This window comes from Lolium perenne, chromosome 3 (assembly GCF_019359855.2).
Source record: "Lolium perenne isolate Kyuss_39 chromosome 3, Kyuss_2.0, whole genome shotgun sequence".
Lineage (NCBI taxonomy): Eukaryota > Viridiplantae > Streptophyta > Magnoliopsida > Poales > Poaceae > Lolium > Lolium perenne.
In genome coordinates this window covers 14,462,098-14,474,407 of record NC_067246.2, presented here as the reverse complement: position 1 = coordinate 14,474,407, position 12,310 = coordinate 14,462,098, and the positions used below count along the sequence as shown (strand labels likewise).

General features: G+C 44.7%; 1 protein-coding gene across 3 annotated transcripts; it reads right to left on the bottom strand.

Annotated features, from left to right (window-relative positions):
* Nucleotides 1–518: 518 nt before the first annotated feature.
* Nucleotides 519–3,222, bottom strand: LOC127321161 (uncharacterized). Of its 3 annotated transcripts, none has more exons than XM_051350198.1 (3): nucleotides 2,102–3,222; nucleotides 1,003–1,992; nucleotides 519–938 (listed from the first exon to the last, which is right to left on the bottom strand). In XM_051350198.1, exons 1-2 carry the CDS (start codon nucleotides 3,205–3,207, stop codon nucleotides 1,044–1,046), a joined length of 2,055 nt encoding a protein of 684 aa, XP_051206158.1. In that variant the 5' UTR covers nucleotides 3,208–3,222; the 3' UTR covers nucleotides 519–938; nucleotides 1,003–1,043. The 3 variants fall into 3 exon arrangements, with proteins under 3 accessions (XP_051206158.1, XP_051206156.1, XP_051206157.1); XM_051350196.1 differs by having other exon boundaries at nucleotides 1,023–1,992; XM_051350197.1 differs by having other exon boundaries at nucleotides 519–1,992.
* Nucleotides 3,223–12,310: the final 9,088 nt, after the last annotated feature.

The following is a 12,310-nucleotide window of genomic DNA, read 5'->3' as shown; positions in this document are numbered from 1 at the left end:
CTCCTGGAAAAATGCGCCAGGTTACAAAAAAAGTTCAAGCTATGCTAGATTGCTAGTAACATGCTAAGGTTGAATTAGTTGGTCCATCACAATCTCTCCAAGACATTTATCTCCTTGGTTGAATCGCAACAAAAGAAAGTTCAAACAATGCTATATTGCTAGTAACATGCTAAGGTTGAATTAGTTGGTCCATCACAGTCTCTCCAAAACACTAATCTTCTTGGATGATCGTTCATAAAGAATCTAGTTCAACCACCATGTAACTCCAGCAGCAAAGATCAGGATAGGAACACTACCTAACACAATCATTTGCTAACCCAGTTATAGAGGACTACAGCTACAAGTAGAATATGTAGAAATGCCAAATTGTAATGCCAGTTGCATAACAACCCAAATGAAGTTGAAGGCTTCAAGCAAAAGGAAACATAGAGGGAACTGGAGTGAGCCGGTTGTTGCTCTCAAGTCAATGTATTAAAACCAGAAGAAAGGTATCAACATCAATATCAATAGTACAAATATAAGGGACAAAGACTGTATCATATTTAACTCGAATGAAGTTTGTACAAGCAAGCTAATAAACACATATATCTGGAATTTCAACCTCAGTACCTTCCATGAGTTTAAATATACATAGGGCTACACAAATGATGAGTTCTCGGTTCCGAATTTTTACTGAGCTTTTTAGACACTATATATTTATTCAAAAATAAGACAAAGCAATTGGAACTGTAATCCAACACTTCACGGTCTTCCACCCCCCACTTACTCCAACATCAGCAACTGGACCCTCAACAGAACCAATCAGAAACTCCCTCTCAGTGTCAACAAGGCAAGAGCAAACATACCATTTGGATCTTATTTTGAAACCCCTCTAGTCACAGCCCCAGATGCATGATTGATTTGAGCCCAAATGTACAGCAGCCCGATGACACCATCCACTGTTTGCCATTGACTTGTGTAAGTTGTAATAAACAATAATGTGATAAGTAACAGCAGGATTACCTCTAGGACAAGCGGCATACCAGAATTCACCATTGCAGTAGCTATGAACCGCGGTTCTGATTCAAGTCAGCCTGGCTGGCATCAGGTGATCCCATGGGATTATACTGTGGTGGCAATGATGCAGGTGGTGCTCCTGCCTGAGAGTAGAAGACCTGCGCGCGGGGATCAGCATACTCATACCCATAATTCCCCGCCATGGTTGCCGCAGGCTGCTGTGCCGGATGGTGGTGGGTTTGCATTACATGGTGGTAACCCATTCCAGGGTACCCCGGGGCTGTATTAGTCCCCGGAACAGGGGCAGCAGGCACAGCACTTCGGTACATACCAGGTTGCTGCAATTCAGGCTTCATATATTGCTGAGGAACCGGCTGCTGAGCAATCGGCACGGTTGGCTTCGGTGCGCTTTCAACAAGCGTCGGAGCAGGCATAGGGGCAGCAGCACCAGGAGGAGGCATGCTGTACTGCTGAGGCGCATTCGGGCGCATAGGGATGTAGTACATGCCGGTATTTGGGTCATACGCTTGCTGCTGTGGCGCTGCTTGAGGCACAGGCTGGTGGTAATAAGATTGGATCGGAATGAACGTGCCCGTGGCTGGGTTGTGAATGAAGTGCTGATTCCCTGCTGTGACAATTTGCTGCGGAGCTGGCTGATGCTGTTGCTGCGGCGGAGGCTGCTGCTGCTGCTGCAATTGCTGTTGTGGTTGCTGCTGTAATTGCTGCTGAGGCGGCGGCTGATGTAATTGCTGCTGTGGCGGCTGCTGTAATTGCTGCTGTGGTGGCTGCTGTAACTGCTGCTGAGGCGGCTGCTGTAAGTGCTGCTGCGGCTGCATCTGTGCATAGACATAGCCAGGCGGCGGCTGCTGGGCCGCGGCCGCAGCGACAGCAGCATCTGAAGCTTGCGCTGGCGCGCGGTAGCTGGCCGCATCAGTTCCCACGGGCATGTCCCGCTTCATATCATTGCGAGGCGACATATCATTGTAGTACATGGCCCTGAAAGAACATATAGGTGGCGCATGAGTCTTTGATCTTCTCTAATCAGCAACCCAAGGATCATAGTATATATAGTTGGTTAATAAGAATATAAAGCAGGAATTTTTACCTGTTGTTGGGGTCGGCAGTAGTTGGAACCTCCTGCTTAGGGGGCTGTGGCATCCGAGCTCCACCCCCATGATCAGACCTCTCATCGTCGGAGAAGACTCGGGTGGGCGCCTCCGGTGGCACCGGCACCCCCATGGCGGGGATCGGCGCCTGCGGCGGTTGCTGCTGCATAGTATATCCCATCATCACAGGCGGAGGCTGCTGCTCCGAGATCCCCATCTGGGCAAAGTGATCCTCTACAGAGACCGGCGGCGCGAGCTGGCGTTCGTCCGGCCTGACCCTGATCGGGGGCAGATTGGACAGCGACGGCGCGGAGGACGTGGAGCCGAAAGACGAGTTCTTGTCGAGCATCGGGGAGTCGGGCACGGACTGCACGTCGTGGCGGCCGGCGGCGGCGGCGGCCGGGGCGGGAAGCTTGCGCGGGTCGTCGGCGGGCGGCGGGCCGGAGCGGGAGTGCTGGGAGGCGTCGTCCTCGAGGCCGAGGAGGCAGTTGACGGAGGCGGAGTCGGTGGAGATCCCGCGCGGGATGCCGTCGAAGGATCCGGAGATGGCGCTGTTGAGCGCGTCGACGAACCAGTTCTCGGACTTGGAGGAGTCGTCGAGGAGCGAGCCGAGGGAGGAGGAGGACTCAGGCTTGGCGGGGAAGAGGAAGAGGCGGATCCGGGAGGTCCGGGACGCGGCGGCGCCGCCGGAGGAGGAGGCGGCGGCGGCGGCGACGCGGTCGTACTCGTCGACCAGGTTGTCGAGGTCCTCGTCGGTGGATACCGAGATGAGCGAGTCGAGGTCCTCGTTGGGGAGCTGGTACTTGAGCGTGAAGGGGTGGCCGGCGAGGAGGGAGCGCGAGAGGCGCGCGTGGACGTCGGCGAGGGTGGCGTTGCGGTCGACGGCGACGATCCGGGTCTCGCCGCCGAGGTAGCAGAGGGACTTGTCGGTGGGGCGCGGCACGATGCGGCCCCCGAAGCTGCACATGAGGCGGAGGCGGGCGGCGGCGGCGGCGGAGGAGGGGAAGGGCTCGTCCCAGGAGTCGCCGCCGCGGCTGCGCGGGGAGGAGTCCGTTGACTCGGGGTAGCCGGGGCCGGGGCCGGGGCCGCCGGCGGCCGAGTCCATGGTGGGGGGGGAAAGAAAGGGGATCCCGGGGGAAATCGGTAGTCGATTTTGGGGGAGATTTTATTGGGATTTTGGGAGTGGAAGGGGAAGAATATATGAGGGGAAAGCTGGGAAGGGAGAGGCGGGCGTAGTGGGCCCCACCGCCAGGAAATATCCAGAGTTTCTTCCTTTTTTTTTTCCCACTTTGGTGTCTTCTTCACCTTCGTTTCCCCTCACGCCACGCCATGGCTTGACATGCTGAGTATCATCATCAAGTTGTTGTTGTTGTTGATTGTTTCTCTGGGCTCTAACCACATTATTAAGCTTATTATTTGTTGTTTTTTAGGTTTGATATATATTTTCATCTCTTCTATACAATTCCGTACATGGTGCATGTTTAGAGACTAGGCATGAGAACTACTAGGGCTTCCAAAGTGCCTCAAACTCATTACTCTCTTCTTATTTCTAAGAAATTGTGATACCAGCTATGCGAATAATGAATGGATGGTAGCCTATTTCTCAATTACACTAGTAGTAAAACATGTTCAAAACGTTAATACGCTTTTCACCCTCTCCTTCTCGCGAAAGGGAGACCATTTCGACTCCAGGGTCAAGAAAAAGTCTTTCGATCGACCTCGGGATAAATTAGGCTTTTCGGCCGGAGAAATAATGGAGCCAGGATATTTTTTACTGTACATATCGGCCGTTGCCACTTGCCACATCAGCATTTTCTTCGAGGAACCCGGTCCGAACTAGGGCCCGGGCTTGGCCATGCAGGGTCCCGGTCAGATCGGACCTGTGACCGGACCGTCCGGTCCAAACCGGAGCTGGGACCGGGTCTTGACTGGAGCTGACTTGTCGAGCAGAATGGGCGGCCGGTCCACGGCCCGGTCAACCGGGCGGGCGACCGGATCGGGCCGGTCCAAACCGGCGTATAGACCGGGCCAGCACCGGACGAAGGGTCCAGCGATACTGGAATTGGCCCGGTGTGCACCGGTCCTGGGCCCGGTCGGAACCGGGCCACCCGGCGCCACGGCCGGTCCGACCGGAGCTGGGACCGGCCGGTTGCTGAACAGCCCTTCTTCTTTTCTGTCGAAATGGGGGGTCTCCTTTTTCCTTCTTGTTCCATTGATACACCATTACACCTATTTGGCTAATACCTGGGAATAATCTCATAGACATGTATTAGACCAAATACTCTTAGCAACGGTGTCATTGTTACCAAAATAATGGATAAGGGTAAAATACCCTTACAATCTCCCCCTTTTTGGTATACGATGACAAACCGAGCTAGAGTCACATATAGATATTATGATAAGCTTAAACCTTGTTTCCATATAAGATATTAGGACAGCTCCCCCATAATGTGTGCACTTGGAGAATTTGCGTTTGAATGCAAAGTGCACCATTTGTGGAATATGAGAAGCTCCCCCAATATCTTTAGGAGACAAGCATGGTATGGACATATATATATATCAAGATATATAAGCATCAAGCATAATTATCCTAACATAGAGATTAAGCATACAAATACTTGTCCATACACGAATTATTCAAAGTAGCAAATGTTTCTGGAAATGAAAAACCAGCAAATAAGCACAAGCCAAATAAGAAGCAAATAAAGTATCAAGCATGGCTTGTGCAACCAAGGAACCCGTGATCCTAGACTCTACTCTCGTCTCCCCCTTTGGCATCGAAACACCAAAAAGGCGAAGAATAAAACAGGAATGCTAGCGCTCCCATCAATAGAACTCTGTCCCGGTGGGTGGAGAGTCTCCATCATCATCCTCTTCATAAGTTTTACTTCCTTCATCATAGGTGCCAGATCCAGAAGCCTCAGGAGCAGAAGCAGATCTAGTAGTAGGAGGGGGAAGACCACCATGAGCAAATAGTGAGAGATCAAAGTTCTGGAGCATCTCATCAGTAATGGGAGGCATCTCCCAAGATGGTGCAACCACAGGCTCCATCTCAGGTCCAGAGGGAGGAACAGGGCTACAGCTAGGGCCTGATGGGATTCGTAGCATAGAAAACAAAAAATTTCCTACCGCAAGAACGAAAACACAAGCCAAGATCTAATCTAGAAGATGGTAGCAACGAGGGGATCACGAGACTAACCCTTGAAGATTTCCAAAGCTTAACGAGATTAGATCTCGTGGTGGATGTAGTCGATCACTTGCCGCTTGCAAAAGCGCGTAGAAGATCTTGACGGTGCCACAATCGGGCAGCACCTCCGTACTCGGTCACACGTACGGTGTTGATGAAGACGACGTCCTCCTCCCCGTTCCAGCGGGCAGCGGAAGTAGTAGATCCTCCTCGGAATCCCGGCAGCACGACGGCGTGGTGGCGGTGGTGGTGGAGAACTCCGGCAGGGCTTCGCCTAAGCGTATGCGGGAGTTGTATGTGGAGGAGAAGAGGCTAGGGTTTAGGGAGAGGGGTGGCTAGGGCGCCGGCCATGGGCAGCCCTAGGTGGTGCGGCCAAGAGTGGCTGCCCCCCTCCCTCTCCTCCTCATTATATAGGTGGAAATCCCCAAGAGTTGTAGTCCAAGTCTTCGAATAAGACCCCAACAACAAAACCTCCCATAGGTGGGAAACCTACTCAAGGGGGGAGTCCTACCCAAGGTGGGACTCCCACCTTTCCTTTAGGTGGGGTGGCCGGCCACCTATGGTGGAGTCCACCTGGGACTCCACCCCTTAGGGTTTGGCTGGCCATGCAAGGTGGAGTCCCTCCGGGACTACACTTTCCATGGTGATTTCTTCCGGACTTTTCTAGAACCTTCTAGAACCTGCCATAAATGCACCGGATCATTTCCAAACTTGGAATATGACTTCCTATATATGAATCTTATTCTCCGGACCATTCCGGACCTCCTCGTGATGTCCTGGATCCCATCCGAGACTCCGAACAAAACTTCAAACTCCATTCCATATTCCATATCTACTTAAACGACATCAAACCTTAAGTGTGTCACCCTACGGTTCGCGAACTATGCAGACATGGTCGAGACTTCTCTCCGACCAATAACCAATAGCGGGATCTGGAGATCCATAATGGCTCCCACATATTCAACGATGACTTAGTGATCGAATGAACCATTTACATACGATACCAATTCCCTTTGTCACGCGATATTTTACTTGTCCGAGGTTTGATCATCGGTATCTCTATACCTTGTTCAACCTCGTCTCCTGACAAGTACTCTTTACTCGTACCGTGGTATGTGGTCTCTTATGAACCATTCATATGCTTGCAAGCTAATTAGACGACATTCCACCGAGAGGGCCCAGAGTATATCTATCCGTCATCGGGATGGACAAATCCCACTGTTGATCCATATGCCTCAACTCATACTTTCCGAATACCTAATCCCACCTTTATAACCACCCATTTACGCAGTGGCGTTTGATGTAATCAAAGTACCCTTCCGGCATAAGTGATTTATATGATCTCATGGTCGAAAGGACTAGGTAACTATGTATCGAAAGCTTATAGCAAATGAACTTAATGACGTGATATTATGCTACGCTTAATTGGGTGTGTCCATTACATCATTCATTAATGACATAACCTTGTTTATTAATAACATCCAATGTTCATGATCATGAAACGATGATCATCTATTAATCAACAAGCTAGTTATACAAGAGGCTTACTAGGGACTCCTTGTTGTTCACATAACACACATGTATCAATGTTTCGGTTAATACAATTATAGCATGGTATGTAAACATTTATCATAAACATAAAGATATATAATAACCATTTTATTATTGCCTCTTGGGCATATCTCCAACAGTCTCCCACTTGCACTAGAGTCAATAATCTAGTTTACATTTGTAAAGATATAACACCTTGGCCTTCTGGTGCTTATCATGTTTTGCTCACGGGAGAGGTTTTTAGTCAACGGTTCTAACACACTCAGAAACGTATGTATTTTGCAATTCATTTGCGTCTCAACGCATCACTCATTTTCCAAATGAGTCGGCTTTAATCAAATATGTTCAATCTTCTGGTGGAACCTTAATTCCGCGGTCTGAAATATGTCACTAATATTGTCATACACAATATAGCTTCAAAGTTCTGACACTATCGGAACTACACCAAGTTCTCAAAGAACTCCTCGACTTAACATCCTTAGTCATTGTCAAAACAATGACATACTCTGCCTTCGTTTGTAGAATCCGTCACAATATTTAGAACTCTTCTAAATCTAACATTGTGCTACCTTTTAAACAACACTTAGCCTGATTGAGATTTGAAATTCATTTTTATATGTGACCAAACTAATATCGATGCAACACCTTACAGCAATTTGTTTGTCATTACCCCATATAAAATTATATATATCCTTGGTTCTTTCTAAAGTACCCAAGGATATTCTTACTGTCATCCAATAATCATCACATGAATCATTCTGGTATATGCTCATAACACTTTAGCATAGGACATCTGATTTTGTACATATTATTCGTGATCTAAAATCACTCATGTGTTTTTACTCATCGAGTGTCAGATACACTCAAGTCTTGTTAAACCTTCACATGAAAAGAACATCTTCTTAATTTATTATATTGAACTACTTCAATATTCATTTTATGTACTTTTAAACTTAAACTTATTATGTGTTTCAATCTATCTTCATAGATCTTGACACTAAATATGTTTCAGTTCATACCCTTTCATTGAAGTTAATTCCCAATGAAACCTTTTTAATCAATTACACAATTACATTATTTATAATCAACGATATGTCATCTACATAAAGTATTACAAATATGTCTCAGCGCTCCCACTTAATATCTTGCAAATGCAAGCCTCTTCATCGTCTCTGATGAAATCATAACTCTTTGATCATTTCATCCGGTGAAGATTCCAACTCCGTGATACTCACTTCATCCAATTGAAGTTTGTATACCTATCTAGTATTCCATGGACCAGCAAAACTCTTGGTTGTATCTTGTATACACTTTTAATACATACTTCTGTTAAGTAATGTATTTTGCCATCCTACTATCATATCTCATAAAAGAAATATGTAGCGATTACTAGAACAATCCGTATGGACTATAAGCATCGCTACGGAAGATCTAATCTTATCGTAGTCAACTCTTTGAATTTTGTCGTAAACAACTTTTTGACAAGTCGAGCTTTTTCAAGGATATTCCTATCCAAGTCCATCAATTTTATAGATCTATTTACTTTCAAAAAGTGTTCATCTATCTTGGATTCCATGGCGCTTAGCCATTTTAACGGAGTCAGGGCCCATCATAACTTCTTTGTATGTAGTTGGTTTATCATTGTTCAAAATCAATCCTTTGTTCACAAATCATTTATTTGATCACAAAGTAAACCATACCTACAAGGTTCAATAGGTGCTTCGATCTCCATGACTATAACACTTTGTAGACATGGGAGCTATAATCATCGTGGCCGCTTCCAGAACCATTTCTGATGTTGCGCTACTCTGATCATCATGCTCAGGTTCATAAACCTTATCAAGTTCCATTGTCCTCCCACTCAAAATATTTCGCTAGAAACAATTTCTTGTAAATAAGTAAGAAACATTTGACAAACACTTTTGTCTTTGTCTCCATAGTGGAAGGAATTCCCAATTTGTTCTCTGGGATAACCAACAAAGACATTCATCCGATTTTGGTTGTAAACTTATTTACTTATGCTATGCATACCAAAATTTAAGAAAGGACTATTAGGTTCTATACCCATGCCATAACTCGTATGGTGTCATTTCAACGGATTATGATGATGTTCTATTTAGTGTAAAAGCGGTAGTCTCTAAAGCATAATCCACAAAAATATAATGGCGTCATTTTATATCATCATTAATCCAACAAAGTTTGGATACGTCTCTCGAACACTCCATCATAACTATGGTGTTCCGAGAAACGTGAGTTGTAGAACAATTTCATAACTCTCTTAGATGTTCGCTAAAAATCGTAATTCAAATATTTCCACCATGATCCAATCATAGATATTTGACTTTTACGATGATTTCCACTTCATGCTGAAATTTATTTGAATCCATTCAAAAAGTTTCAAACTTCTTCCTTATCGAATAAATATATCCACATATATATACTCAATTCATTGTTGGAAGTTTTCATGAAGTAGAAGAATCTCCCGCACACAACTATGTCCAGTGAACTACATACATCATCATGTATGTTTCCACTAAGTTAGTTGTCCATTCAACTCTTGGCCTATGAACGGTATTTCAATCATTCGTTTTAGGAAAGATTTGCAAATGTCAAACGATTCAAAAATCAAATGACTCCAAAAATCCATCTGCATGGAGTTTCTTCATGCGTTCCTTTCTAACATGACTTAAATGGCGGTTCCACAGATAAGTGGAATTCAAATCATTTGCCTTATGGCATTTTAGCGTCAGTGTTATGTATGTGTGTTTCACCATTAAGATTTATAATAACTTATCCATCGTACATGGAGTAATGTCATAATTTGAACAACTCATTGTTTTCATTTGACCAGAGCAAAATAACAATTATTAAGTTCTTTATTATAAATTCTAAGGGCTAGGTAGAATGCCAACGACAAACATAATAACACTTTATTATGTTCCAGACGTGCATTATTACCATATTCCTTATCAGTCACTTAGGCCATCATATTCTTGTATTGCGTTGTCTTGTATGACATCTCATACCAACCAATCTGGTACAAATACCCAAGAATTTCATTATGTGACCAAACAAGGAATATATCCATAACATGTATATCATTTATATACACCTGAGCTAGACTTTCTAGTCTTTTCTTTCTTTCTGCCAATAATCTTTTGTAGTTTCTCTTTTAGCTTTCCTCATTATTCAGAAAAACACTTCAACATTAATAACTTCTAGGTTTGTCGGTCAAATACCAATAACCTTGAGGTTCTTACTTTGAAGTTGATCATCATATGACAAGTGTTCCGGATTTCACTATTAGTAACCTTTTAATGTGATGAACAATTTCACTCATAATTTTTATCCATCAAATCATGACGACTTTCCGAGACCATATCTGTACATGCTAGGCTCGTGAAGTTTTAACCTTAGTATTCGCATGTGCAAATCTGGCTTGCACCCGTTGTATGCACACGTAGAATCTATAACACCCGATCATCACGAGATGCTTCGAAACGACGAGTCTTAGCAATAGTGCATACTAAGGACGATCAATTCATGGATATGCGAATATCGTTAGTGCCCCAATAGTTGGAGGATTGGGACGCCTGGCGTCTTCAACCTTCATACATTCCCATAAAACTTATGAGTTTATGTAGTCTCACCAAATTATATTCTATCACCTTGCAACAAGGTCTTAGATATCACATATATCTCATACCTCGCTTATTTCTGAAAACAAAATTTTCAGCTCCTTACTTTTCAAACAGATTTGAACTTCAAGTTTCACGGAGACAAGATGATTCTAGGTACTAATTGAAACCATTGTTCTTTGAATCAACAATGTGAGGTTTACTAAAAGTTTGCAATAGGACTTAATCATTTCTTGATTCTTTAACAATACGGTACCAGTCCGTAAAGTTTCTTGTCAGACTTAACAGTATTTCTATCTCAATTACAAGACTAGCGCATGGTAGTAAACGGATGCCAATACTACAAAATTAATTCAAAATACTACTCAGACTATGTTCATGATAATTAGTTCATGTTTTAATCTAATTACTAATGAACTCCCACTTAATACAACATCCCTCATAGTTGTTAAGTGGTACACGATCCACATCCACTACACCAAAACCGATCATCACGTGAGATGATGTAGCTTCAATGGTGAACATCAACATGTTGATCATATCATCCATATGACTCGTGTTCAACCTTTCGGTTTCCGTTGTCCCGAGGCCATGTCTGTACATGCTAGGCTCGTCAAGCAAACCCAAGTATTCCGCGTGTGCAAACATGGCTTACACCCGTTGTATGTGAACGTAGAGTCTATCACATCCGATCATCACGAGATGCTTCGAAACGACGAACTGTAGCAACGGTGCATACGAGGGGAGAACACTTTATTATCTTGATATTAATGTGAGGGATCATCTTATAATGCTACCGTCGCGATCTAAACAAAATAAGATGCAAAAAGGATTAACATCACATGCAATTCATATGTGATATGATATGGCCCTTTAGTCTTTGCGCCTTTGATCTTCATCTCCAAAGCACGGACATGATCTCCATCATCAACGGGCATGATCTCCATCATCGTCGGCGTAGCGTCAAGGTCCATGGCGCCGTCTTCATGGTTGTTCTCCATGTATCAACTATTACAACTACTTTGAAATAATACTATTACATGAAATATAAAGACAACCATAAGGCTCCTGCCGGTTGCCACAATACAATAATGATCATCTCATACATATTTATCATCACATCATGGCCATATCACATCACCAAACCCTGCAAAAACAAGTTAGACGCCTCTAATTTGGTTTGCATATTTTACGTGGTTTAGGGTTTTCGAGTAAGATCCAATCTACCTACGAACATGAACCACAACGGTGATACTAGTGTTGTCAATAGAAAGAGTAGATTGAATCTTCACTATGGTGAGAGAGACAGACACCCGCAAAGCCACTTATGCAATACAAGTTGCATGTCGAACGTGGAGCAAGTCTCATGAACGCGGTCATGTAAAGTTAGCCCGGGCCGCTTCATCCCACCATGCCGCAAGATGCAAAGTACACGAACTAAAGACAACAAAGCATCAACGCCCACAAAACAATTGTGTTCTACTCGTGCAACCAATCTATGCATAGACACGGCTCTGATACCACTGATGGGATTCGTAGCATAGAAAACAAAAATTTTCCTACCGCAAGAACGAAAACACAAGCCAAGATCTAATCTAGAAGATGGTAGCAACGAGGGGATCACGAGACTAACCCTTGAAGATTTCCAAAGCTTAACGAGATTAGATCTCGTGGTGGATGTAGTCGATCACTTGCCGCTTGCAAAAGCGCGTAGAAGATCTTGACGGTGCCACAATCGGGCAGCACCTCCGTACTCGGTCACACGTACGGTGTTGATGAAGACGACGTCCTCCTCCCCGTTCCAGCGGGCAGCGGAAGTAGTAGATCCTCCT

What these genes read in the sequence shown, in the direction of transcription:
- LOC127321161 (XM_051350197.1), bottom strand. Translation starts at nt 3,207, where the DNA reads ATGGACTCGGCCGCCGGCGGCCCCGGCCCCGGCCCCGGCTACCCCGAG. An exon ending in ACTGCCGACCCCAACAACAG is followed by an intron (nt 1,993 to 2,101) that starts GTAAAAATTCCT and finishes ATGTTCTTTCAG; the next exon opens with GGCCATGTACTACAATGATA.